This window comes from Canis lupus, chromosome 1 (genome assembly GCF_048164855.1).
Source record: "Canis lupus baileyi chromosome 1, mCanLup2.hap1, whole genome shotgun sequence".
NCBI classification, from domain to species: Eukaryota; Metazoa; Chordata; class Mammalia; order Carnivora; family Canidae; genus Canis; species Canis lupus.
The window spans coordinates 61,562,828-61,588,462 of NC_132838.1; the positions used below are offsets into that span (position 1 = coordinate 61,562,828).

General features: G+C 33.2%; 1 protein-coding gene and 1 long non-coding RNA gene across 8 annotated transcripts in view; one reads left to right on the top strand and one right to left on the bottom strand.

The window, feature by feature from the left end:
- LOC140636712 (uncharacterized) overlaps positions 1-25,635 on the top strand; it is a 118,081-nt gene that overhangs the window by 34,788 nt on the left and 57,658 nt on the right. Inside the window, exons 3-4 of one of the 3 annotated variants that reach the window (XR_012033919.1) lie at positions 17,312-17,417; positions 22,745-22,866. This is a non-coding gene — a long non-coding RNA (uncharacterized lncRNA). Of the gene's footprint in view, positions 1-17,311; positions 17,418-22,744; positions 23,276-25,635 lie in introns of those variants that run through there. The other 2 variants (XR_012033918.1, XR_012033924.1) reach the window with 2 other exon arrangements.
- The window catches only part of TBC1D32 (TBC1 domain family member 32), a 211,736-nt gene continuing 186,856 nt past the window's right edge, over positions 756-25,635 (bottom strand). For 3 of the 5 annotated variants that reach the window (XM_072832057.1, XM_072832079.1, XM_072832085.1), the window contains 3 exons: positions 22,789-22,929; positions 14,093-14,281; positions 756-6,013 (listed from right to left, as the gene is read on the bottom strand). In XM_072832057.1, coding sequence (XP_072688158.1) covers positions 5,894-6,013; positions 14,093-14,281; positions 22,789-22,929 — 450 coding nt within the window. In that variant the 3' untranslated portion in view covers positions 756-5,893. Of the gene's footprint in view, positions 6,014-14,092; positions 14,282-22,788; positions 22,930-25,635 lie in introns of those variants that run through there. The other 2 variants (XM_072832067.1, XR_012033870.1) reach the window with 2 other exon arrangements.

Below are 25,635 nucleotides of genomic sequence, written 5' to 3' on the forward strand. Positions count from 1 at the left end.
GAGATGACATTCCCAAAGAAAAATATCTACTACTGATACATTTGTTGAATAATAATGCTGGCATTAAATAATGAGAGTAAAAAAATTCAAAATAATAACATAAGAAATAGCATAAGACTATAAAATTATTTATAGGAGGATAGTTAAGAAACCTTTTATATTTTAAGAGAAATGAGAGAATGCTTTGGATTAGAGTGATCCAGTAAGGTTTGGGAGTTTATTGGTTGTAAAGTTCTTATACTAAAGACAAAATGGTATAATATTATTTGAAGGTGGACTGTGGATAGTTAAAGATGTGTCCCATAAACCTGCAAGTTGCGCTACTATATAAAGAAAGAAATCCATATAATAAACCAATGAAGGGCATAATATGGAATCAACTGAAACAATCATTCCAAAGGAAGGCAAAATTTAAAATGGGTATAAAAACAGTTGAAATAATAGAAAACAAGATGATAAATGCAAACATAAAATATAAACCCAAACATATCAATAATTACATGAAATATAAGTGGTCTAAACATCCTAATTAGAAGGCATGATTTGCCTGATTGGGGGAGGGGTGGACCCAGACCCAATTTTATGCTCCCTACATTAAAATCACTTTAAATATAAAAATACAAAAGGGTAAAAGTAAAATAATGGGAAAAGATCATGTAAATCCTAAGCAAAAAAACAAAACCTTGGAATAGCTATATCAATATTAAATTCCAAAGACTATTAAATATTGAATGTAGACTTCAAAAGAAAACCTATTACTAGGGATAAACAGTTTATTTCATAAAGATAAAGCAATTAATTCATCAAAGTATATAACAATCATAAAATTTATATACCTAATAATTGAGCTTCAAAATGCATGAAGGAAAAACTGATTGAACTGAATAGAGAAACAGACAAATCCACAATCTCAGTTAATTTCAGCATTACTCTCACAATAACTAAAACAAATAGCCAGAAAGGTCAATAAAGATACAGAAGACAAACAATACCAAACAATTTAGTCTAATTGAGACTCAGAGACTACTCCACACAAAAGCAGAAAAATATATATTCCTTTTAAGTTACATGAAAAGCATTTATGGGTAGATTATCTGGGACATAAAACCAGTTTTAATCAATTTAAAAGGATTAACATAAAGAATGTTCTAGCCACAATGAAATTAAACTAAAAATCAATAACAAATATATTTGACCCTTGAACCACACAGTGTTTATGGGAGCTGACACTCCCACCCCCATAATTCCTGGAAAATCCACCTATAACTTTTGACTCACCCAAAAATGTGACTACCAATAGCCTACTGTTTACTGGACACCTTACTGATAACAGTCAATTAATACATATATTTTGTATATTTTACATATTATATTCTTAAACTAAACTAGGGGGGAAATGTTAAGTCATTAGGAAGAGAAAATACATCTGCAGGACTGCAATGTAAAAAATCCATGTATAAACGAACTTGTACAGTTCAAAGCTGTGTTGTTGGGGATCAACTAGATCTGAAAAAATCTCAAAATATTTGGAAACTAAATTACACATCTCTAAATAATCCATATATCAAAAGGTAAAATATAAAATATTTACAACTACATAAAATTTATAAACAATATATCAAAATTTGTGGATGCAGCTAAGGCAGTATTTATTGGGAATTTCATAGCATTAAATACCAATACTAGAAAAGAAAGATCTTAACTAAATGACTTTAAGAAATAGAAAAACAAGAGTAAGTGAAACTGAAAGTAAGTGGAAGGAAGTAATAAAGTTCTGAGTGAAAATCAGTGGAAGAGAAAACAGAAAAAGAGAAATTGTTAAAAGCTAATTAAGAACATTCATGAACTTCTAGCCAGACAGATCAAGGAAAAAAAAAAACAAGATACAAATGATACAATACCAAAAATGAGAGCAGTGATGTCAAATTCTACCCATATTAAAAATGTAACAAAGTAATGTATGAACAACTCAGTGGCCATAAATTCGACATTTGATAAAATGGAGAAATTCCTTAAAAGAGATTACCAAAGCTCACTGAAGAACAGAGATCTTGAATAGCCATGTAGATACCTATTAGAGAAATTTAATTTTTTCACAAAAATCTTATCACAAAGAAAATTCCAAGCTTCACTGGGTAATTCTACCAAACACTGAAGGAAAAAATATAACACCATTTATATACAAACTTCTAGAAAACAGATGAGCACTTCTCATTTTACGAAGCCAGCACTACCATGATATCAAAATCAGAAAAATAAAACTACAGATCAATATCCCTTATGAACATAGACATTAAAATTCCTAACATAATATCAAATCTAACAGTATGTAAAACTGATAAAATATTATGACCAAGGCAAGTTAATCTTAGGAATGCAAGGGTGGTTTAGCATTAGGAAATGTTGGGAAGTTACCATATCAATAAGATGAAAAACAGGGGAAACTCATGCAAAGATTACTTTCACATAAAATCATTTTCCAATAGAAATTCTATTCCTAAAACTCTCACCAAAATAGGAATAGAAAAGATCACCCTCAACTTGTTTAAGGCATCCACAAGTAACCTACAGCTAACATAACTGCTAATGCTGAAACTCTTCCATTATAATGGGTTTGTCAATTTCTCTTTGCAGGATTTATCTTTTGGTAATCAGCTTTATTGAGGTGAAATGTAAACTAAAATCCACCCATTTTAAGCATACATTTCAAGTACTTTAAAAAAATACAGTCATGTAGCCATCACTACAACTTTGATATAGATGTCCCCTCTGCCTCTATGTAGAAAATTCCCTTTCTTCACAATCACCCACAGCCCTAAGCCCTGGACCACTAACATTCTGTCACTATAGATATGCCTTTTCTAGAGCTTCTTATAAATAGAACCCTATAATATGTATCCTTTTGTGTGCACTTTTTTTAAAAAAAGATTTTATTTGTTTATTCATGAGACACACACAGAGAGAGGCAGAGACACAGGAAGAGGGAGGAGAAGCAGGCTCCATGCAGGGAGCCCGATGCAGGACTCAATCCCAGGACTCTGAGACCACACCCAGAGCCAACTCAGATGCTCAACCACTGAGCCACCCAGGCATCCCTTGTGTGCACTTTTTAATGCTGAGCTGTATTCCATTTTATGGAATGAACTACATTTGTTTATCCATTCACCAGTTGAGGTTTGAGTTGTTTCCATAGATGGGACTATGATGAATAAAACTGTATTATTCATGCATGCCTTTATATGGACATATTTTTTTATTTCTTTGGAGGAAATGGCTAGAAGGAGTATTGCTGAATCATGTAGTGAACTGTGTGTTTAATTTGAAAAAACACCCAAACTTCCAAAATGGTTATTAACAGTTTTCATTCTTCCAATAAGGAGTCTCATGACATTCACTCTTTAGCATGTTTTTCTTTCTCTACTGCATCATTTCTATTCACATATAAACATGCTTCCATTTTCCATCTTCAAAAAGTCTTTTGACCCCAGGCCTTCTCTAGCAACCACCCTCTTTCCCTGTTCAACAGTGCTCCTAGGAGGACTACTCTCCAGTCTTTCCTCTCAGCATCAATTAGCCCTGCTCCAAATAAACCACTACTCCATCAAAACTGTTTTTATCAAAGGCACCGAATCCAGAGACCAACTCTTGTCATCTTTAAAACTGCATTTTCACAGTTTAAAATTATTCATCTCTCCATAAGGACTGTGGACTCTCTGAGTGGCAGTGCTGTTATTTCATTTATCATATCCTGAATATTAAAAATTTCATTATATGTGCAATCCTGAAAACAAGTCTGTTTAATGAATAACCAAAGAAATTTCTTTAACATCTTAGAATTGGAAAATCAACTAGAGCATGACATAATTTGATAATCATAAATTTGGGTAGAATTCTGTTAAGGTTAGACTAATTTCTGAGTTTTACTTTACCTTCACATATTCCTTAGGTGCCTATGCATCATAAGGAGGCATAAAACAGAGATGATATTTTGAAAACAGGTATTGATAGATTCATATATGACCAATTAAACATTTTCACAAATTTGTTTACATTATCATAAAATAGTTTCTTATAGTGAATCTTGTAAAATGTATGAGGTACCTGTTCACAAATTAGAAATAAACTCTGTCCTAAGGACTTCTACTTTAAATAATTAAAAAAAAAAAAAAAAGGCTAGGCAAGGTTGTATTGATTCCTATTCTAAAGAGTATTCTTAAAATAATAGGTACAAAAATTATTTACAATGGTAGCTACATAAACTACCATATTTTCCATTTTATTTCACCAAATTGCTAGGACATTGTTCGTAAGACATTTATTTAACAAATGAAAACAAACTGCCTTCTGGCTCCAGCTGAATTCACTTTTCCAAAATATAACTGTTACTACCTAGATCTTACTTCAGTTTCCAATCAAAAATACCAATGAATATTATAAAACTAAGTTATAGTTCCTTCTCCATTTGTATTTCCAATTACCATGTAAGAGCTTTTAAAAAGGAAATAAACCTGCAATTTCTTAGTATCAATAACAGTAAGTTAAGAACAGAATGAGAAGAAATGAAACCATAAATATGTATTACAGCTTTCCAAAATTAAGTTTGAAAGTAGACTAAGCTTGGTATTTTGAGTAATGTAGGACTCTCTTACTTAACTCTTAACCAGAGCTAAAGGGAGCAATATGTCAAATTAACTTGCTCAATTTTCTTTTCTCAACTTTTCCAATGCCCTTTAAGAATACCATTACTGAGCAGCTGCTGTTAGCATTTACAGCATCAAACCTAATTTTGGAATGTTTATATTACAATAGCCAAATATCCGAAAACTGAAAACTGTATGGTGCCAGTTGTTTCATGATACTGAAAGGAAAAAGGAGTTTGTGGATGAGCTATTTTTCGTTTAAAAAAAAAAAAAGGTTTAAGAATGGTTTTAATGGTTGATTTATATTTAAATATAAGTAATGCATACAAAATGACTACTACCTAGAATTCAAAAAAATTTGTTAAAATTGCTAACTGAAAAATTCTTTTATGTATTATTTTTCATATATTAAACGTGACAGTTAAAAGAAAATAGACTTTAGCATATTGTATTTCTGTCATTGGAGCAAAGCTTTCTATTTAAATAAAACATCGTGTTAGTCATTTAAAATAATTTAGAAATTATTCTCCTTAACATTTTTTAAGTTAACTACAAATAAAATTTATCACTAAGAAAAATGCACAGTAAATGAAAGTCAAATGCTTATTAGTGTGAAATAAATAATCTGTCTTTTAAATGAACCATGTAGAGCCTACTACATTTCCCATGAAAAATTATAAGTTGATATAGGTATCAAAAGCACTTCCTAAAAACAATTATGTCTAAGAACAATAGTTTTTTTAGCATTTGTCGTGATAAATATCATTTATTTCCTCCGCATGTAAAATAAGTAGTTGTGGTTTTGTCTATTTTCCTTTATATGTGTAGATAAAACATGAAGAAAACAAATGTCTTCCATGTTTCTATGGACTCTTTCTGCCTGGCTAGTCAAACAATTATTTACAGTATTGATGCTTGTTTCAAAACTCATTGGAAAAAAAAATATTTTAATCTTCTGGTGAAGAAAGAGGTGTTGATTGGGACTACCTTTTAAATGTAAAGAACTGTAAGTAAATTAGATTTGATTCTAAAACAACCTCACAAAACAATGAACTTAACAAAAATTAACTTACTTCATGTCACAAATTGAGATAATACCTAGTTGAATATATTATTATATTGAAAAAGTCTCAGTATTGATTCACAATATGTGTATTCACAAAGCATATGTTGTTATAGACACAGAAAACAATCAAGTCCCTCTGTTTCCTTTACAAACAAATGAAACATGACGTTAAACCATGCTCCACCCTTTATGTGTTCTGCACCCTAACGTTCCGCATGTCTCTCAGCACCACTGGTCTGTAGTTTTGTTCCAAAATCTCCATGTATTCAAAGTAATCACTCACTCGAAAACCATGTAGTGCTTCTTCCTGTCAAAAAATACAAGAGCAGTTAATTCACTTGAGTAAAGAAACACAATTCTAAGTTAATGAATTTTAAATAGTTGACTTTTTTTACAGTTATAAGGTGGGGTTTTACATTGCTACTAAATGTGTAATTGCTTTTTATCTAGTAGGCTGTGTATGTATGTGAAACCATGTCCCTGAAACAAGGTTGTCTGTTTTTAAAACCAAATTTGCTTTACAGCTAACAAAAAATAAGACAAACTCTTAGGGCAGCCCAGGTGGCTCAGCGGTTTAATGCCGCCTTCAGCCCAGGACGTGATCCTGGAGACCTGGGATCAAGTCCCATGTCGGGCTCCCTGCATGGAGCCTGCTTCTGTCTCTGCCTGTGTCTCTGCCTCTCTCTCTCTGTCTCATGAATAAATAAATCTTTAAAAAAATTCTAATAAACTTAAAAAAAAGATAAACTCTTACAAAATGAAATCTTCCTAATATTTTGGATAAAGTTTCAACTACAGAATGATGGGTCATATTTTTAATTAGTAAAGACCCTAAAGCTTATCAAAGGATCCTATAATGTTGCAAGAAATATCTGTTTTACAGCAATGAAGGTTCATAAAACCTTCAATAGTCTGTAACTCATAATGTTGGTACAATGCATATCTGTGCTAATTCTGAATTTAATGGTTAGTGTCCCAAATGAGGCACTCAAGAATAAATTAGAACAGTAGGAATACTCACTTAGAATCTTGGAGACTTTAAGGAAATTATGTGGCTAATTTTTTTTTAGCATTTCCAAATGCTAGCTATGCAATACATACCCTTCAAAGTAAAACAAAAATTCTGAAGAAAAATCAGACCTGATCCAATGTAGTATTATGTTCAGAGTTTGGGAGGTTATTTAAAAATTGGACAATTCATGCCTTTCTAGAGATTACAGTTTAAAGGTTAAAGTTACTAACAAAAAACAAAAGCAATTCAAAATGATAAAAATAAATTATCCTATACCAGATACTGTGGTTAGGGACAATCAGTTTATAGTTGAGACATATGAATGCATACAACTAGGAAAAATATCACACTATGCAATTCTCAGTAGGAATGAATGTTTATAAAGGCCTCCCTCGGATGTCACTGTTCACATATAAGTAATAGTCCACAGCTTGCAAATAACTTGGGAGAACTTATACTTATTTTGCCATGTATCACCTAAAATATGGGTAACTTGGAGGAATAGTTGGTACATTAAAATATTTCTGATCTATAAATCTGATGTCATAGCTAGAAGAACTAAATGATGTTAAGTTGTATGCATAACATTACACCATTAAGGCTAGAGCTGATACCTTCCAACATAAAAATGTGAACTCTACTCTTAATTTTAAAAATAACTATAATGCTATTTATTCTTTTATTTCTTAACTCATTCATTCTCACTATAAGATTCTTGATTATTTCACTTTGCTTTTGGAAAAAAATAGGATTGAAGTAAGACCATTCTTACTGTTCAAGAATTTACTTTAAACAGTTACTGCTCTAGTCATGGAACTATTTATGAATTTATCCATTCTCTTCATTCAAATTATGTGTGATTTGGCACTGATCAACTCCTCATTAAAACTCTATCTCAGGGACGCCTGGGTAGCTCAGCGGTTGGGCGGCTGCCTTCAGCTCCAGTCGTGATCCCGGGATCCAGGATCAAGTCCCACATCGGACTCCTGTGAAAAGCCTGCTTCTCCCTCTTCCTATGTCTCCACCACTCTCTCTCTCTCTCTCTCTCTCTCTCTCTCTGTGTCTCTCATGAATAAATAAATAAATATTTTTTTAAATAATAAAAAATAAAACTATATCTCAGTTGCAGAGAAATTATAGTAATATGTTATTCTAACCAAATAAAAATCCAATGCCAGAAAAACTGTTTTAGTGCATATTCATTATTTTAAAAGAACGCTTATTGTTCATTAACTGAATCACAATAGGAGATGACACCATTTAAACAAGAGCTCTAATAATTAGCATAGCCCCAAAACTTTTGAATCTCCGGAGTTGGCATTCTGGATTCCAGTTTGAAAGGTAACATTTTTTACATGTTCTAAAAGTTTCAAGCTATTTGAGATTTTATACTAAAATCTGCCAATTCAGGCCTGTCATGAAAATTGTTTTGGTAGGTCTAGGGAGGAGTCTAGATATGTCAGTTTTAATAGGCACACTAATGATCCTCAGGATCAGGGGCCTTTACATAGTGTGTGTGTGGTTCTGGATAGAATATGAGTTTCATAAATATTTAGGGAAGAGTATGTGATTCTTTTTTTTAAAGATTTTATTTATTATGACAGAGATAGAGAAACAGAGACACAGCAGAGGGAGAAGCAAGCTCCTCATGGGGAGCCTGATGTGGGACTCAATCCTGAGATCCTGGGGGTCACGTCCTGAGCACCTAAATGCTCAACCACTGAGCCACCCAGGCGCCCCAGAGTATGTGATTCTTAAAAGTATTTAACTCATGCCACCTCACACCAGTCAGAATGGCCAAAATTAATAACTCAGAAAACGATGGATGTTGGTGAGGATGTGGAGAAAGGGGAACCCTCCTGCACTATTGGTGGGAATGCAAACTGGTGCAGCTACTCTGGAAAACAGTATGGAGGATCCTCAAAAAGTTAAAAATATAACTACTCTATGACCCACCAATTGGACTACTACGTATTTATACAAAGGATACAAACATAATGACTTGAAAGGGAACACACACTCCAATGTTTATACCAGCGATGTCCACAATGGCCAAAATATGGAAAGAGCCCAGATATCTACTGACAGATAAATGGATAAAGATGTGGTACACACACACACACAATGGAATATTCCTCAGCCATCCAACAGAATGAAATCTTGCCATTTGCAACAACGTGGATGGAACTAGAGGATATTATGCTAAGCAAAGTCAGTCAGTCAGAGAAAGACAAATACCATATGATTTCACTCATAGTGGAACTTAAGAAACAAAACAGATGAACAAAGAGGAAGAGAAGGAAAAATAAAATGAAAACAGAGAGGGAGGCAAACCGTAAAAAACTCTTAACTATAGGAAACAAATTGAGGGTCGCTGGAAGGGAGGTGAGTGGGGGCATGGGGTAACTGGATGATGGGCATTAAGGAGGGCACTTGATGTAATTAGCATTGGGTGTTACATGCAACTGATGAAACACTAAATTCTATCCCTGAAATTAATAATATACTTTATGTTAACTAAATTGAATTTAAATTAAAAAATTAAAAATAAATAAATAAATAGGTTTTAACTCAGCTGAGGGATGGATATATGAGCGTATGTGATGACTACAGAGATGATCCAATCCTGGCTGGGTAAATGAGGGAACAGGCCTTGATCAGATACAATGTAAAAAAAAAAAATGATCCTGACCTAGATCTGAACTATATGCCAGGTATTACTACGATATACTATGATGTCTAAGGCGCTAGAGAAGAATAAATGGGAGCAAAGTAAATAGCTATGGACTCAGGAGAAAGGCCTATTTCCTTTGCTATGTTCTCTACACATGTTTTTTTCTTCAGTTAATAACAAGAGAAGGATGCAACAGAGATGTAGATATTCAAATAATTGCTTTTTTTTAAAGCACTTTCTATGTGCCAGAAAATGTTCTAGAAGTATTTTACACAAAGCTATCCTCCAGCTATCCCATCCCCCTATCCACCTCCCCTCCAGCAACCCATTAAGGAGGACACGTGATGTGATGAGCACTGGGTGTCATATGCGGTTAATGAATTGCTGAACTCTTACATCTGAGACTGGTGATGTGCTGTATGTTGGTTAACTGAATTTAAATAAATGAAGAAAAAAAGATACCATCTAATTCCTCAATAATTCCATGTAATAGGTATTATTTCACACCCAATTATACAGATGAGAAAACTGAGGCACAGAGAGGTTCAGCAAGCAATGTGCCCAAGTTTACCAAGTGACAGAGCCAGAATTTGAATGCAGGCAAACTCAAGTGATACAAGAACAATGAAAAGCACCAGTTTGCCAACCACAGTTAACATAAAACTGAACGTGTTTCATCTATTCCCTCAGACGGTGAATTATCTTTTGTACTGTGTATTTTTGAAAACTTAGCAATTCACGTTTCTCAGTCTGATCTCCATTCCTTACCCTGTCAACATGTTCTGCTAACAGCTGCAGGAACAACAACAGTCCTCTTGACAATTTACTGATTGGATTGAAATTAATCTGATTTTTTCATAATTATAAATTGATTTTGCCATAACGTGCAGGATTTAGTTGAAGCATTTTAATTAAGTATTTTGAGCCTTCACAGCTGATTTTCACTGGAAGGCAATCTTTTCTTAGTCTGGCATTTCAGTGAAGTTTCCCCCAAGTTGAATTCAATTGAATTCACAAACTAAAACCAAGATCATTGCCAGCCTATTATCATGCTAGAGAGATACTCAGTATAGCCAGTTGGCTAAAACAGTGGTTCTTCTAAAATACTATTAAACTCCTTCTAAACTGGCTTGCTTGCACGAGTGTGTGAGTGTGAGACAGAGAGAGAGAAAGAGAGAGAGAAAAAGAGATTCCACTTAAAAAGAAAACCTTTTGACTTTCAAGCTCACTGGTATATTTGAGAGTCCTATATTTATTTTTCTGGATGATGTTTTTCATTCTGGTAAATGTGATGGCCACAGATTTTTTTTGAACCATCATCTGTCAAGATAAAAACATCCAGGACCCTAAGTCCAATTACTAAGCCCTCCAGCGTACCTTCAAAAGTTGTCTTAGCTCAGTACTGATCTATCAATCACCACAGTGTGGGAATAATGCACTTATTATACATAAAATATAATAAGACTGCTCTATTAGCAAACCCACATACTTGTTGTATCTACAAAGATAACCGTGAAAAACTCAGGAAATACCTTACTGATAATCATTTTATGCCCATGCCATCCATTCATTTAATCATTCAGTGGTTTAGGTTAAAGAGGGATTTTTTTTTTTTTTTTTTTTTGGTTGGGGGAATATTTTTTAAGTAAGCTTAGCCAGACTATTCATGTTCATTCACCACATGGTCTAAGTTCCAAATCTTTTTAAGACACAGATCACAAAGAATTGCTCAGTGGGCTGTCAGAAACATGGGCAACAAGTCTAGACCCCCAACACCTAATTTGAGCCTAAATCCAAATAAATACAAACAGGTTAATATTATCTCTATACTACATATACTTCAGACTGATTACTATTATTCCTAAGGCAATGTTTATATCATGTCACTTTCTGTCAATAAATGAAACTTAAACCAGGAAAATTTTAACTGCATATTTTCGATCTTTTAGAGCCATCTCATTACCCGAAGTTTCTCAGAATAGCTGGTAATAGTTGAAAACATGTTTGTGATTTTTCAATATTTTGGAAACTTCAACTGGGCCTGATTATTTGACTACACTTACAATAGATGCTTATCTATTTTTGTATGATGGTTCAATATCCTTTTAAAAAGTTTTATTATGAAAGAAGTATGGATCCATTCTTCAAAAATAAAAACAACAAATACACTAAAAAGTAAAAGTCTTCTGATCTATTTTATCTCTTCAGAAGCAATCATATTTCAATATGTATAGTCAGGAAATAACTATATAAGAATAGTATTACAGCTGTAGTATATAGTTTTATGGAAAATCATTAAGTTTTTTTCATCCTTTGTATAAGTCTGAGATTTCTGGGTTAGAAAGTATAAAACATAATTCCCCAGGTTTAATCCTTATAACCATAGCTGAATGAGAAATTTTCAAATCATATAACTATTTCTGACTTGGGCTGTCTTCCAAGGGAAGGAAAAATGAAAATCACTTTATTAAAGTTTCATTATTGTTTAATATGTGAATAAGTGGAAAAGAGTCTATATATGCTTATATACATGGAAAACAACAGGTCATAAGAGAGCTTAATAGAGTAGTTGAAGGGGTATATAAATGCATATTTAAAAAAACCACACTGGAGTTTATCTCACAAGAAGAATAACCGTCCACCAAAAGAGATCACTGAACTTGAGACCTACCTGCTGAAAATTAAACAAAAAATGAAATGAACTCCAATATCAGAAAGATATTTTTCTTAATCCCTCAGATGAATGCAAACAGGAGTAAGGTCAGTTCCAGGACAAGTGCTAAAATTAATTCTTTGCCAACATGTTCTTAGTTTGGATTTAAACCAATTCAATTAAAATTTTAGTAATTTGAATAGGACTTGAGTAGTAATCTTTTTCCCACTCATTGGAAAATTCTTTAGTTTTAAACAGATAGCATTATCACGAAGTAGTTAACAAAGAGAAGAAATTGCAATGATCACCAACAATAATTAGATTTAAAGAATTCAGTAATGTTTGTTATTAAATGTTTGTTATTTAAATGTTATTAAATATTCCTCTTTCCCTTTATTTGTATTGTTTACTCTTTCAACAAATATGTATTAGGTACTTGAACAATGCCTAGTGTTCAAGGCATTGAAAATACATTAGTAAATGAGATGGACAAGATCACTGTTCTTGTGGAACATATACATTATACTGAGGTAGACTGGCAAAAATATATATAAAATAATTTCAGCTAGTGACAAACACTGTAAGGGAAACTAAAGTGGGATACAAGATTAGAAAATGACAGTGTTAGTGTAAGGGCTTGGGAAAGTTTCAAACTCTGAAATTCCTATAATTGACCACAGTAGTGGTGAAAGTGTTCCTTACTAAAAAGGAATCAACATTTTGTCTTCAACATCATCCCCATTTGTTTAACCACCTCTGTTCTACAAATTAACTCTTGCAGATAATTTTTTTCTTTTTCTACCTATGTTTTCCTTTTACATGTACAATCATTGTCTTGGAATATTTCTTCATTAAAAATGTTCCCAAGGGGCGCTTGGGTGGCTCAGTTAGTTGAGCACCCAACTCTTGATTTTGGCTTAGGTCATGATCTTGGGCCTTGAGATGGAGTCCTGTGTCAGGCTCCCTGCTGGGCATGGACTTAAGATTCTCTCTCTCTCTCATTCTCTCTCCCTCTGCCCCTCACCCCCACCCACTCATGCTCATTCTCGTTCTCTTAAAAAAAATAAAAATTTCCTAAGATCACAATCTAGTGATATACATAAAAGTTAGAGATCTTTTGAATTCAGTATTTATGAAATAAAACAATAAAGTTAGAGATATTTTGAATTCAGCTGGATAGTTTGGCAATCTTGAATAATCAATGACATTTATTTATATAGAAAATCATTATTAAAGGGAAAATAGCTCTGACAAGTATCTAGCGGTAAAGGAGAATGATAAAACTAATTAACATAGAAATTATTTGTGGATCTAGAGAAAACCTAGCAAAGGACAAATGCTGGTTTTAGTGTATGTATGCATTATGTGTTCCTGTAGGATGGTGAGGGGAGCAGGTGGAGGGAAACATACTTCAAATGCAAGGAAAGATTTTAACTTAAATAGAGTTGGATTTCTATCAAGAATTGTACATAAGCATGTATTTATATAACTGTATTTCCTAAAGTCCACAGCTTCAAAACTCACATTATTATGAGAGAGAAAATAAGTTATATCTTGTTTTAAAATATTAACTTCTATAATATAGTGACTTTTTTAAAAGAATGCTATTATAGAATAATCTTTCATGGAAACATTTTATAAAAATAGGTGAAAGTTTAAAAAAAATTAGAATATGAAGGTACAGGAACTTACATTAAATGTTTTAAAAAATGTTTTAAAACTCTGTCTTAACACAGTAACTTGAACTTTCAGTGACCAGATAAGATATAAAGAATATATATAGACAGACAGACAATACATCTTGTGGGATAGCACACTGGCTAGCACACAGCTTAGCTGTTTCACAGCTCCAGTCCCACCACTCCCTAGTGTGCCATCTTGAACAATTTAAGTTGATGCCTCAGTTCCCTCATCTCTAAAATGAGAATGACAGTACCACCTCTTAAGGTTTTTTTTAGATGATTGTTGAGAAAAGTGTCTGACTCAAGCCTCCCATCAAAGTTAGCTATGAACTCTTGACCATCATTTTCCCGCTAAAGTTACTTACTTTCAGGAAAACCTGCAGATCCTGAGTCTGAGTGTGCTGCAGAATATCTTGTTGCAGATGTTTGAAAATAGCTATGCAGATATACACTTGATAGTCAGGACCAAGGAAAACACAAGTAGCAATATAATGGCAGATTTCTATCCAATCTAAATAATTCCAAAAGCACTGCGTTATCCATAGTAGGCAAATCTAGAAGAAAAAAAAAAAAAGAAGTCAGTTCATTAGAAAGCTTGTAAAACCATACTTTTAAAAAGCACTAACCAGGGATCCCTGGGTGGCGCAGCGGTTTGGCGCCTGCCTTTGGCCCAGGGCGCGATCCTGGAGACCCGGGATCGAATCCCACATCGGGCTCCTGGTGCATGGAGCCTGCTTCTCTCTCTGCCTGTGTCTCTGCCTCTCTCTCTCTCTGTCTGTGACTTAAATAAATAAATAATAAATAAAATATTTAAAAAAATAAAAAATAAAAAGCACTAACCACTAGGCCACACAAAACCAATGAAGAGGTTGGTGTCTGATGCAGATAGAATGACATCCTGCCTACTGAGATGCTTCATCTATTTGCTTAATGTGTGAGAAAACCCTCATAGCCTGGGGACTCAGGACCTAGAGGTAACTGATGGTGTTCACACTGCTCATATACCTGTTGCTAAATGCCTACTTTATTCATATAGTCCTCCTCTTACCACCAATATCAGTGTGCTCTCTACAGATAACAAATGTTAACAGACCATTTTAATTCAGAGAGAAGTTTCTTCTACCCTACCTATAATCACAGATGTATAATTATGCAGATGACAGATTGCTAAATGTTACATTAATGCAAATGGACTCTTGCTGAATCAGAAAATAATTTAAACCAAACAGGATTATATAACATAAAAACTGGGAGCTAGTACAAAAATAATTTAAAAGTGAGATTTTTACAAAAATCATTTATCTTACTTTTTGAATAACATTCAGATTGTTCAGACTATAAAAAGAATACATGCACATTGCAGCAAAAAATAGAAAAGTTAAAAAAAAAATACCCACAGTGACGATGGCACAGTTGTTAACACTGCTAGCATGTTGGTACATTAGTGTTACGGGTGGAATTGTGTTTGTCCCTCAAAAGTATGTCCAAGTCCTAACCCACAGTACCTGTGAATGTGACAATATTTGGAAACAGGGTTTTTGCAGAGGTAATCAAGATAAAATGAGATCACTAGAGTCCTATTCCAATATGAATAGTATCAGATAAAAAGGGAAAATGTGAAGAGCGAGACACATATACAGAGGGAAGATGAAGAGGCCCACGTGGGGAGTGTCATGTGAAGACAGAGCACTGGAGTGATACATTTCCAAGCCAAAAACCATCCAAGGCTACCAGAAACTAGGAGAGAGGCATCGAACAGTTCTTTCCCTTGGGCCTTTATTTTTATTTTTTTTTTTTAATTTTTTTTCTTTATTTATTTATGATAGTCACAGAGAGAGAGAGAGAGAGAGAGAGGCAGAGACACAGGCAGAGGGAGAAGCAGGCTCCATGCACCGGGAGCCCGACGTGGGATTCGATCCCGGGTCTCCAGGATCGCGCCCTGGGCCAAAGGCAGGCGCCAAACCGCTGCGCCACCCAGGGATCCCTCCCTTGGGCCTTTAGAGGGAACACAGCCTTGCTAACATTTTCATTCTGGGCTGCCATCCCCCAAAACTGTAAGTTAGTAAGTTTCTGTTGCTTTAAGCCACCCAGTTCATACTATTTTGATACTGTAGTCCTAGGAAACTAAGATAATTATTTTCCAGTATTCTAGTTTTCATTTATGATTTATAAATTACCACTGAGGAAAGATTTCCTTTATTGCATTTCTTGTCATATACTTTTGTTTTTGGGGGGTAAAGAGCAGGGAATGGGAACAGATATAATGGCTTATCTCCATTTGCTACAGATCTAAAAAACATACACAAATCTTCCTTTTTTAGTTCTATCGTTTTGTCCTTTTCAAGATATATTATTGAAGAGTTTCTAAAACTTATTTTTTAGATCTGATTCAGTTTGGGGAATGCTGATTCTACCATTAAGTGGCTTGACCATGATGTATTAGTCTGCTTAAGCTGCCACAACAAAGTATCACAGACTAGGTGACTTAAATAACAGAAATTCATCTCCTTACAGTGCAGAAATCCAAGATCAAGGTATTGGCAGGGACCTCTCTCCTTGCCTTCTGGATGGCAGTCTTCTATGCTTTCTCATGGTCTTCCTCTGGCTACCTCTGCATAAATTTCTTCTTCTAAGGACAGCAGACAAATTGGATTAGGACCTTACCCTAATGTCGCATTTTAGCTTAATTACTCCTTGAAAGAGTCTGTCTCCAAATACAGTCATTCTGAGAGTAGTGGTGGTGAAGAGTTCAACATATGAATTTTGGGGGTGGGGTGACACAATTCAACCCATACCAGATGCTATTAATGAATTTTTGTTTTCCCATATGTTATTACTTATGTCAACCATTCACATTTTACTTTCAGCTCCTATGGGCATATCTTTTCATCTCATTTTCCACTCGTATTTTCTATTATTGATAATGCCAACTAAGTGTCACCAAATATTAATGGTGGTTAATATTTCTGGCTTTTTACCATATTTCAATTCTTAGGTACAAAATTTTGCTTTATAAATACTATCATGCTCCAAAGTCTAGTAATAGAGTCTATGAGTTAACTCAGTATTGAATTTTATCTATGAATGTCCAATGTTATCAACAGGAAGAATATATTTAATTTCCTTTTGTCCCAACTTTCGTCTTAGCACTAATAGGATTCTTCTCCCAGGTCCTGACCTGAAGGGTAGCTTGGCATGCAGAGTTCATTACCAAACTTCCACTGCCCACATAATATGGCTCTACTGAACTGGGGAGAAAATATCTTCTACTCTTTCTTTACTAGACAGGTTGAAGCAGTCAGTAGTTCTTTGACTGGCAGTAATACTTTTAATTCCCTTAATTCCCTGCTGCCAGGGTTCTGTCTCCACTCTTTGCTATAGCTATTAATGCCAAGCATCTATGGCCATGCTATGTTAATAAAAATGAGTCTCAGATGAATTGAGAAGGAAACGAAGGGTAGCTTTTAGTACAAATGATCCCTGAAGCCAGAAAAAGCAGTTCCCATTCAGCTGTCAGTTTTAGGGGTGAGTACAACATAGACAGAGATGAAGGGGTCTCAGCTTTTGTCCATCTTCTTTCTCAGCAGCCCTATTGTTCTACAGATTGGATGGTGTGAAACTGCTGATCTTCAACTCATTTTGATCTTGAAACCTCACAACTCTGTGTGGTTCAAACAAAGATATCTGAAGGTAAAATATATGTAGGGAGATGCTTATCCTTATTGGTTAAGAAAATCACCCCAGAATCTGCAATTGGTGCTTCATTATACCTAGTTATTAATTAACTAGGTTAACTATTAACTGCTTCCCTATAAGCAGTTAACTATTAACTGCTTCCCTAAAACTATAAGCAGTTTTCTGGAATTTATATAACTTCAAGCATTGTTTTCTGTACATTGCCTATTTTTCTTCCATTAAACAGAAATAATGCCTAATGTCTACATATGAGAAATTTAGGAAGGGAAAATGAGATTATAACTGAAAGCACTTTGAAAGCATATAAGGTGCTATATAAATGTTGTTTGATAACAAAGTACAGGTGTTTATTATTCATATAATATTTATCAAATACCTAATATACAAACATTATAATTCTTAAGTGAACAAAAGACATTTAGTTCCTGCTCTCAAAGAGCTGACACTCAAAGGAGAGATGTACACTTTTTAAATATATGTCCCTCTGCACTTGGCAGAAATTGTATCAGCTATTCTGTGTGCCAGATGATTCAGAATTATTAAACTATAATAGAATTCTAAAATCGTATTCCCCTAGAAAAGTGAGCAATGAGTCACAGTATTTAAACCTTAAGCAAATAACTTCTCTTTATAGAATGAAAAGGTTTCCAAATCAGCTAACAATCTAGAATTCTAAAAGGATAAAGGAGATAGCATGGGTCCAAGCAGAATGATAAATTCATAAAGCATTTTTATTATGAACATTTTCAAATATATATATATACAAATATATATATATATACATATATATTTGTATATATATATAAAGGAAAACAGTACATGAACCAGTTTCAAAACTTGTAATAAGGATCTTCAGTACCTTTTCTCCTGAAGGTCCCCTTCTTTAAACTTTTAAAAGAAAATACATCATAAGTTGCTATAAATTATACCTGTGTTTGCTTTAAAACATGCAGAAAATCTGTTACCAATTACATCGATTTTTTTTAATCTATCACACAAGACAAAAAAATCTTAGAATACTAGCATTAACACAAGCAATATGATTACTTAAAACAGGATTTTTGCTGCTCTTTGTCTTTAGACAACATATCACTTGAAACTTACAGTCAAATTACTGTATTTTAAAGTCATTCTCATGAGTTTATACTATCAAATGTGTACTGTTAGGTTCATTTGATTCAGTCTGACTTTATATTCTTAGGGGCAGAACTTGTTTATTTTGTTGGTTACATGTATTTGTCTCATTATATAAAATATTTAAATGATTCCAAAGTAAAAATACAAAAGCAAAATATATTCCCTGACTCTTTGGCTCATTCCTTCCCTATAAGCAATCATTTAAAAAATCTAGACACAAGTGAGAGTAATTTACCTCAGATAAAATAATTATATATGTCTCAGTGTTGTATCTTAATGTCTTTTAGCAGCTTGAGTACAGTTGAAGCAGCATTTCCTAGGAAGGTTGTAGTAGATTTTGATGTATATCATACAAGTGATTTTCTTTCTTTATAGGCCTAAAACCATTTAAATGTTTTAAAATGTAATTAGGTTTAAGGAACATTGGTTTACTATAAAAACAAACATAATCCGTTTGTTTCACTTTCTTTGTAAACCATTTCATTGCTAATAGTTTTTCAATGAATATAAGAACTCAGCTGCTTAGTTCTGAAAATGCAGTACAGTTTTGGACTTAAAAGAGGGAATCTGGCAGTGTCTAGCAAAATCATATATGCATTTACCCTTTAGGCCAGCAATCACATTTATAGAAATTTATCCTGGAGATAATTTGACAAAAATTTGAAAATACTTAAATGTTTGTTATAGCACTGATCATAGTATCAAAAGACTATAAATAATGCAGGTGTCTGTAAAGAGGGGCTTGGTTATAAAATTATGGTTTATCCTTGGTGGAATGCCATGTAGTTGTAAAAACAGGAAATACATTTGTATATTGTGTTGGAGTGATATCCAGGATCCTTTAAGTGATAAAAAAAAAAACCATAAGATTTTTCTAAAATATATTCTATAAGAGGATTATCTGTGTTAGCCCATTTGCTGACAGAGTATAGTACAATAATGATATGCAGAATAATAACCCCAAGGAATTACAGAGATAAATCATTAAAGATATGTGGTACTTCTTAAGCTAGGAAAGTTAAATAAGGTACAATAAGGAAAGTGCTTTACCAAAGGATAAAATTGGTTACAAAGTTAATCAGAATATGTGATTTTTCTGTTCATTTAAAAAGACTATATATTTGAATTTCTATTTTCAACTCCCAGTTACTCTTAAATTCTAATCAACATATATTTCTATTTTAATTTTTTAAATTCTAGTTGAACATATATTTTCACTCTAGAGATATGTGTATGTTTTTAGCAACCTGCTCACAAATCCTTCATTAATCAACCAATCCCTTAGTGTCTGTAAATACACAACTTCAAAAAGCACTGCTCCTAATTAGATCAAAATGAATAAGCTTTGAAATACAAAATCTGTATCGAAAGTGATTACTTAAGCACCTATACTTATTAGTTACTTAAAAGTTGTTTCATATTTTATAATTAGCAGTAAAATGGCAAATAATATCAACAAAACAATGATACATATTTAAGGCACAAAATTATAATCTCACATCATGAGCCATTAAAAAGGCATTTTTCCATTAGATAATTTAAGAAACAAAACAAAACATTACTGCTTAAAATAATGTAGTGGGTTTTATTACATAAATCTGCTATATATATGCAATTTCAAATTGATAAACACCAAAATGATAAAGAGGTATCAAATGATACTGTGAGGCCTGAGGTACTGCAAGTTTTTTCCCACAGTTTGTGGTGTCCATTTTAAAATTAAAGGATATATACTAGGACCTAATAAATGATTGGAGCATTAGACAATAAACATTATAATACTGAAGACTAGAATAACAAAAAGAGTTCTCAAGAACATTTTGTTTCCTAGCTTGGATTTTTAGAAGAGTAGAAAGAATAGATTACTGAGCTTATTATAAGTGAACATTTTAAGTATCTACTTCCAACCAAAATTAAACATTTTATGAATCAAAATCCCCAAAAGTGTTTTAGGTACATGACAAGAGCGAGCCACAACTGGCGAAGAAAGAATATTCCTTTCCATTACATGCAATTCCTTGTATATTTAGACTTATTAACTTCAGGAAATTTAAAACTCAACAGGCACAGCAACCAGATCCAAGTAAATGTAATTATGTGACATAAGGACTCTTCAAAATAAGTCTAAAGGCACATTACCAAAAACTATATTGTTTAGTTAAGAGGAAAAGATTGCCAGAAGGACAAATCCAAGGGAATGCAAGGATGGCTTACTGTGAAGAAATCTATCAATGGTCACATAAATAGGTCAAATAAACTCCAAGATCAAGATCATTTTAACCCTAAAGGAACTTGACAAAATCCAACATTCTTATTTGATTAAAAGAAAGGAATCAAAATTCAGTATTTTACATAAAGTAGAAGAATTCTTTCATAGCATGACGGGGAATAATTCTCTTAATGGTGAAATACTGGATGATTTCCTAATAATTGTTCAAGCCTAAACAAGCAAGCCACTATTTAGAATGATTCTGGAAAAATTACAAAGTTTAATTAAAAATAACACACATTAAAAAGGAAAAAAACACAAATCTAGAAAAAAAATGTACAAATTCATGATTATCAAAAATTTGATGCCTTTACTAATTATTAACAGTAACCACAAAGGAAATAAAATTGAAAAAGAGATCTCAGAACACCTGGGTGGCTCAGTGGTTGAGTATCTGCCTTTGGCTCAGGTTGTGATCCCCAGGTCCTGGGATCGAGTCCTGTATCAGGTTTCCCATGGGGAGCCTGCGTCTCCCTCTATGTCTCTGCCTCTCTCTGGGTCTCTCGTGAATAAATAAATAAAATCTTAAAAAAAAAAAAGATCTCAAGCTACTCTAATTAGAAATATCTATAATAAAAAATACATTACATCTATATGAAAAAAAAAAAACTATGCAACTTTAGTAAAACATAATACAAAGAAAATAAATGGAAAAACTTAATACATTCCTAGAGAGGAAGGATGAGTACTGTAAGGGCATAAACTATAAATTACTTGGAGAAAAGTGAACATATTAGCAATTTAAATTTTATCCAAATCCAAATGCCCAATTCGAACTGGGAAAAATCACTTTAGAAGGTACAAAACACAATGAATAGAAATAGCTGAATTAGCTTTTTTTAGGAGGGTGTTAGGAAATATATGATAGGTTTATTCTTACCAAGCATGAAGACATGAAGTAATAAGAAAAATGGAATAAATAATAAAATAGTAAAGACATAAACACTAATAGTAAATAAGCAATAAATTACAATAGTAAATCAAATACATAACAGGAATTTAAGAGATCTGGATAGTGGGGTTACTTTTAAAGAACATTCGAATCAATAAGAAACACATTAAAACAGGTGGGCAATTAAGATTCAACTATTATCAAGACTATGGAATTATAGCCAACCTTGCTAATGTGTAAAAACCCACAAAATTTTAAAAAGAGAAAATGCAATTTTCTATTAATTTAGCTATTAGTTTCAAAAAAATCCAAATACTCAGACCTGAAGAACAGATATTTTTAGAAGTATCATTTCTGTTAGAAGAGTAAAATCAAAGCAATTTGATAATATGTGTCAAGAGTCTTAAAAGTATTCATATCTTTTGGTTAAGTATTTCCACCTTCTGGAACTCTGACCTAAAAATTTAATTCCAAAAATAGAAAAAGGTTTAGGCTCTAAAATTTTAAGTTTTAGCGTGTCTATAACAGTGAAGAAATAATCCACCCCTCCATCAATGAAGGACTGCCCATGCACAGGAGGGAGCTATCTGTGACCACTGCATGTTACCAAAGAAAAATGATGACTCCTTCCCAGATCCCAAGAGCAGAAACAGAGAGCAAGGCTTTCTTGTTAGGTTAAGACACAGTATCTCAAATACCAGACACATGTTCAGCATTAAGAATTCTTACCCTTAGTTACTTCATTTAATCCTTACATTAACCTTATGAGGTAGGTATTACTTCCATTAGAAAGCCTGCCTACATGTCATAGACTTCCAGATGTCTATGTCTTTGAATAGCTGAAGTTGAATTTGAAATATGAATGCCAGGGGTCTACTATAAAGAAGTCTATATATTTTAACAGACCTAGGGGAAACAATTCAGTTCAGTTCAGAAATTTAAACAAAAAGGTATGAATACTTACAAAATGATCTTATTAACTTATATTTCCTATGTTTGATGAGAATTTAATTTTCTTTAAAGACACAGATTTGGGAGCTGAAGAAACACTACTTCCTATGGATTACCTGGGATGGTGCAAAACCAGACATGTGAAAAGCTGAAAACACAAGTGGCACCTCCACCTTCAGGAGCATTTCAATGTAGTGAGTGCTGCAAAAATATACCGGGTGGATGCCAGATTCTATAGTGTCAGTAGGTAGATACCTCTGCATAAAAAGGAGAAACTGATAATTAATGAATATGCAACTAATTTAAAATAATCAAACCAACTTACCTAAATCTTTAGCTGTGAACTGCTACTTCAAAATTAATGTGGTGGCCTAACAAGTTACTGTAAACATTCTAATTACATAAGTTAAAAAGTCAGAATGTTGAATACTGTAGAAAGAATAAATCTCAAGGTAATATTTATACCTTCCAAGACAAAGGAGTAAAGTTAATATTGTAATTTAATGCCTTGTGGAATGAAAGGGATAGCTGTTGTATGAAAATATAAATGTACAAGTACACATGTAATAAAGCTTTTACATTTTAATACTGAGTGTATTTCTATATGCTTGGTATCCTTGGCTTTGGCCAATGATTATATCACATTAAAAAGTTTGAGTTCATCAGCTCTTCAGGATATTTGCATAGTCCCCTTTTGCTAAGATAGTGTTAAATAACCCAAATCTCAACTTGAGTTACTAATAACTGAAATTGGAAACTCTGTAAGAAATTTATTGCTAAAACTGGGAAAAAATGCATAATGCATTTTTAGATCAGCTATTTTATTTATATTTATATAATAATTTTTATAAAAATTACATATATAATTTATATATTTTAAATTTTACATTTATTTATTTGTCCATTTATATGTGTACATATACATGCATATCTTACAAACCTGCACTTTTCAGCAACTTCTTCATAAAGTTGGTTATATTTTCAGTTTGGCTCTTAGGTACAATTTATGTCATCATGATTGTTCTATAATACTTCAATGAGTATTTCTATAAATCCAATATCTAACCACATTTTTAAAACAAAGAATAAACCTGGGAGGCATCATTTTGTGTCAAGAAAAACTGATACACTAGCAACTATACCTGATAAACCTGTACTAAAAATTTATATTCAAATTAGTTCTGAAGAATACATAATTCAGAAACTTCCAGAAAGGCATTTTATGTTCTTACCTTTACTGAGTAACTGTAACAAAGAAAATTAATGCTTTTAAATTAAAACAAATTAAATTTATATATAACAATTGTATACAAGTTAAAATAAGGATTTCTTTCAAACTTTATTGCTAAAGTGCTTTTAAGGATTTAGGTTTAACTTATATACTAAAATTTCTGAAACCAGTGAGGTAATTTATCAGTGGTTTTCCTGTTTTATAAATTATCATTAAAGGACAATTTATCATTTCACATTGCATACATATATAAGAATATATGTAGAAATATATATATATATTATGACAGGCTCTCAGAGATACCACATAGTACACACAAAATAATTGTATATACTGATGACTACCGACATAACTATATAGCATATTAGTGGACAGTGGACAGTCAACCTCAAATGAATGTCTAGGACAAAAACAAACTTTCTTTTGAGTAGTTGAAAATAATATACACTGGGAGGCCTGGGTGGCTCAGCGGTTGGGCAGCTGCCTTCGGCTCAGGTCGTGATTCTGCCAGGAATCTGGATCTGCCAGGATCCGGGATCAAATCTCGCATCAGGCTCCATGCAAAGAGCCTGCTTCTTCCTCTGCCTATGTCTCTGCCAATCTCTCTCTCTCTCTCTGTTTCTCTCATGAATAAATATATCTTTTAAAAAATGAAGTTTAAAATAAATAAATAAATAAATAAATAAATAAATCAACAAACAAACAAACAAACTAATATGCACTCACAGCCACTGGGGTGGCTCAGTTAGGTGTCTGACTTGATTTCAGATCAGGTCATGATCTCAGGGTCCTGAGACTGAGCTCATATTCAGGCTTGGAACTCTGTGGGGAGTTTGCTTGAGATTCTCTCTTTCTCCCTCTGCCCACCACCCCTCAACATGTACATGTACACATGATCAGTCTCTCTAAAGTAAATCTTTACACATATATATGTATATATGTATATATATATACACACACACACACAGAGAGTATCCTTTATCTTCTTTTATGAAATACATGTTTCACTAATGACTATTTGCATAGTAGAATTAACAAATCTAACAAACAGCAAAAAAAACAACTTATACATAACTATTAATTTTCAATGCAAGCTTAGGTTAATAAGTTCCAAATATATGTATAATAGTAGTGTAAGAAATGTATGCATAAGAAATAATTCTTTTTTTGAGAGAGAGAGAGAGCGCGCACGAGCAGGGGGAGTGGGAAAGAGAAAGAGAGAGAGAGCACAAGCTGGGGGAGTGGCAAGCAGAGACAGAGAAGCAGGCTCTCCGCTGAGCAGGGAGCCTAACATGGGGCTCAATCCCAGGACCCCAGGAACCTTAGCAGAAGGCAGATGCTTAACCCACTGTGCCATTCAGGTGCCTCAGTTCTTATACTGTATCTTTTCTATGTTGCATTGAAAACAATATATTCAGAGTAGGTGTGTTCAGAGATGAGACAAAAGGCTAATTACACTCTCAGGGGGAAAAAAAAAAAAAAAGCTAGTATATAATGGAGTCCCAAAGCTTAGGCATGAGTTTTTCTACTCTTATAGATTATCCTCTGTTGGAAGAAATCATGCCATACTTTTCTGTAAACAATACAGCACCCAACACCAACCCTTGCATAGAGTAGTTATGCAACAAATTATTGATTGAATTACAAAAGATGTTAATGATTGCATATTGTAATCATAATACACTCACTTATAATAAAAGTTTTACTAACTGGTCTATTAATTGCCATTACA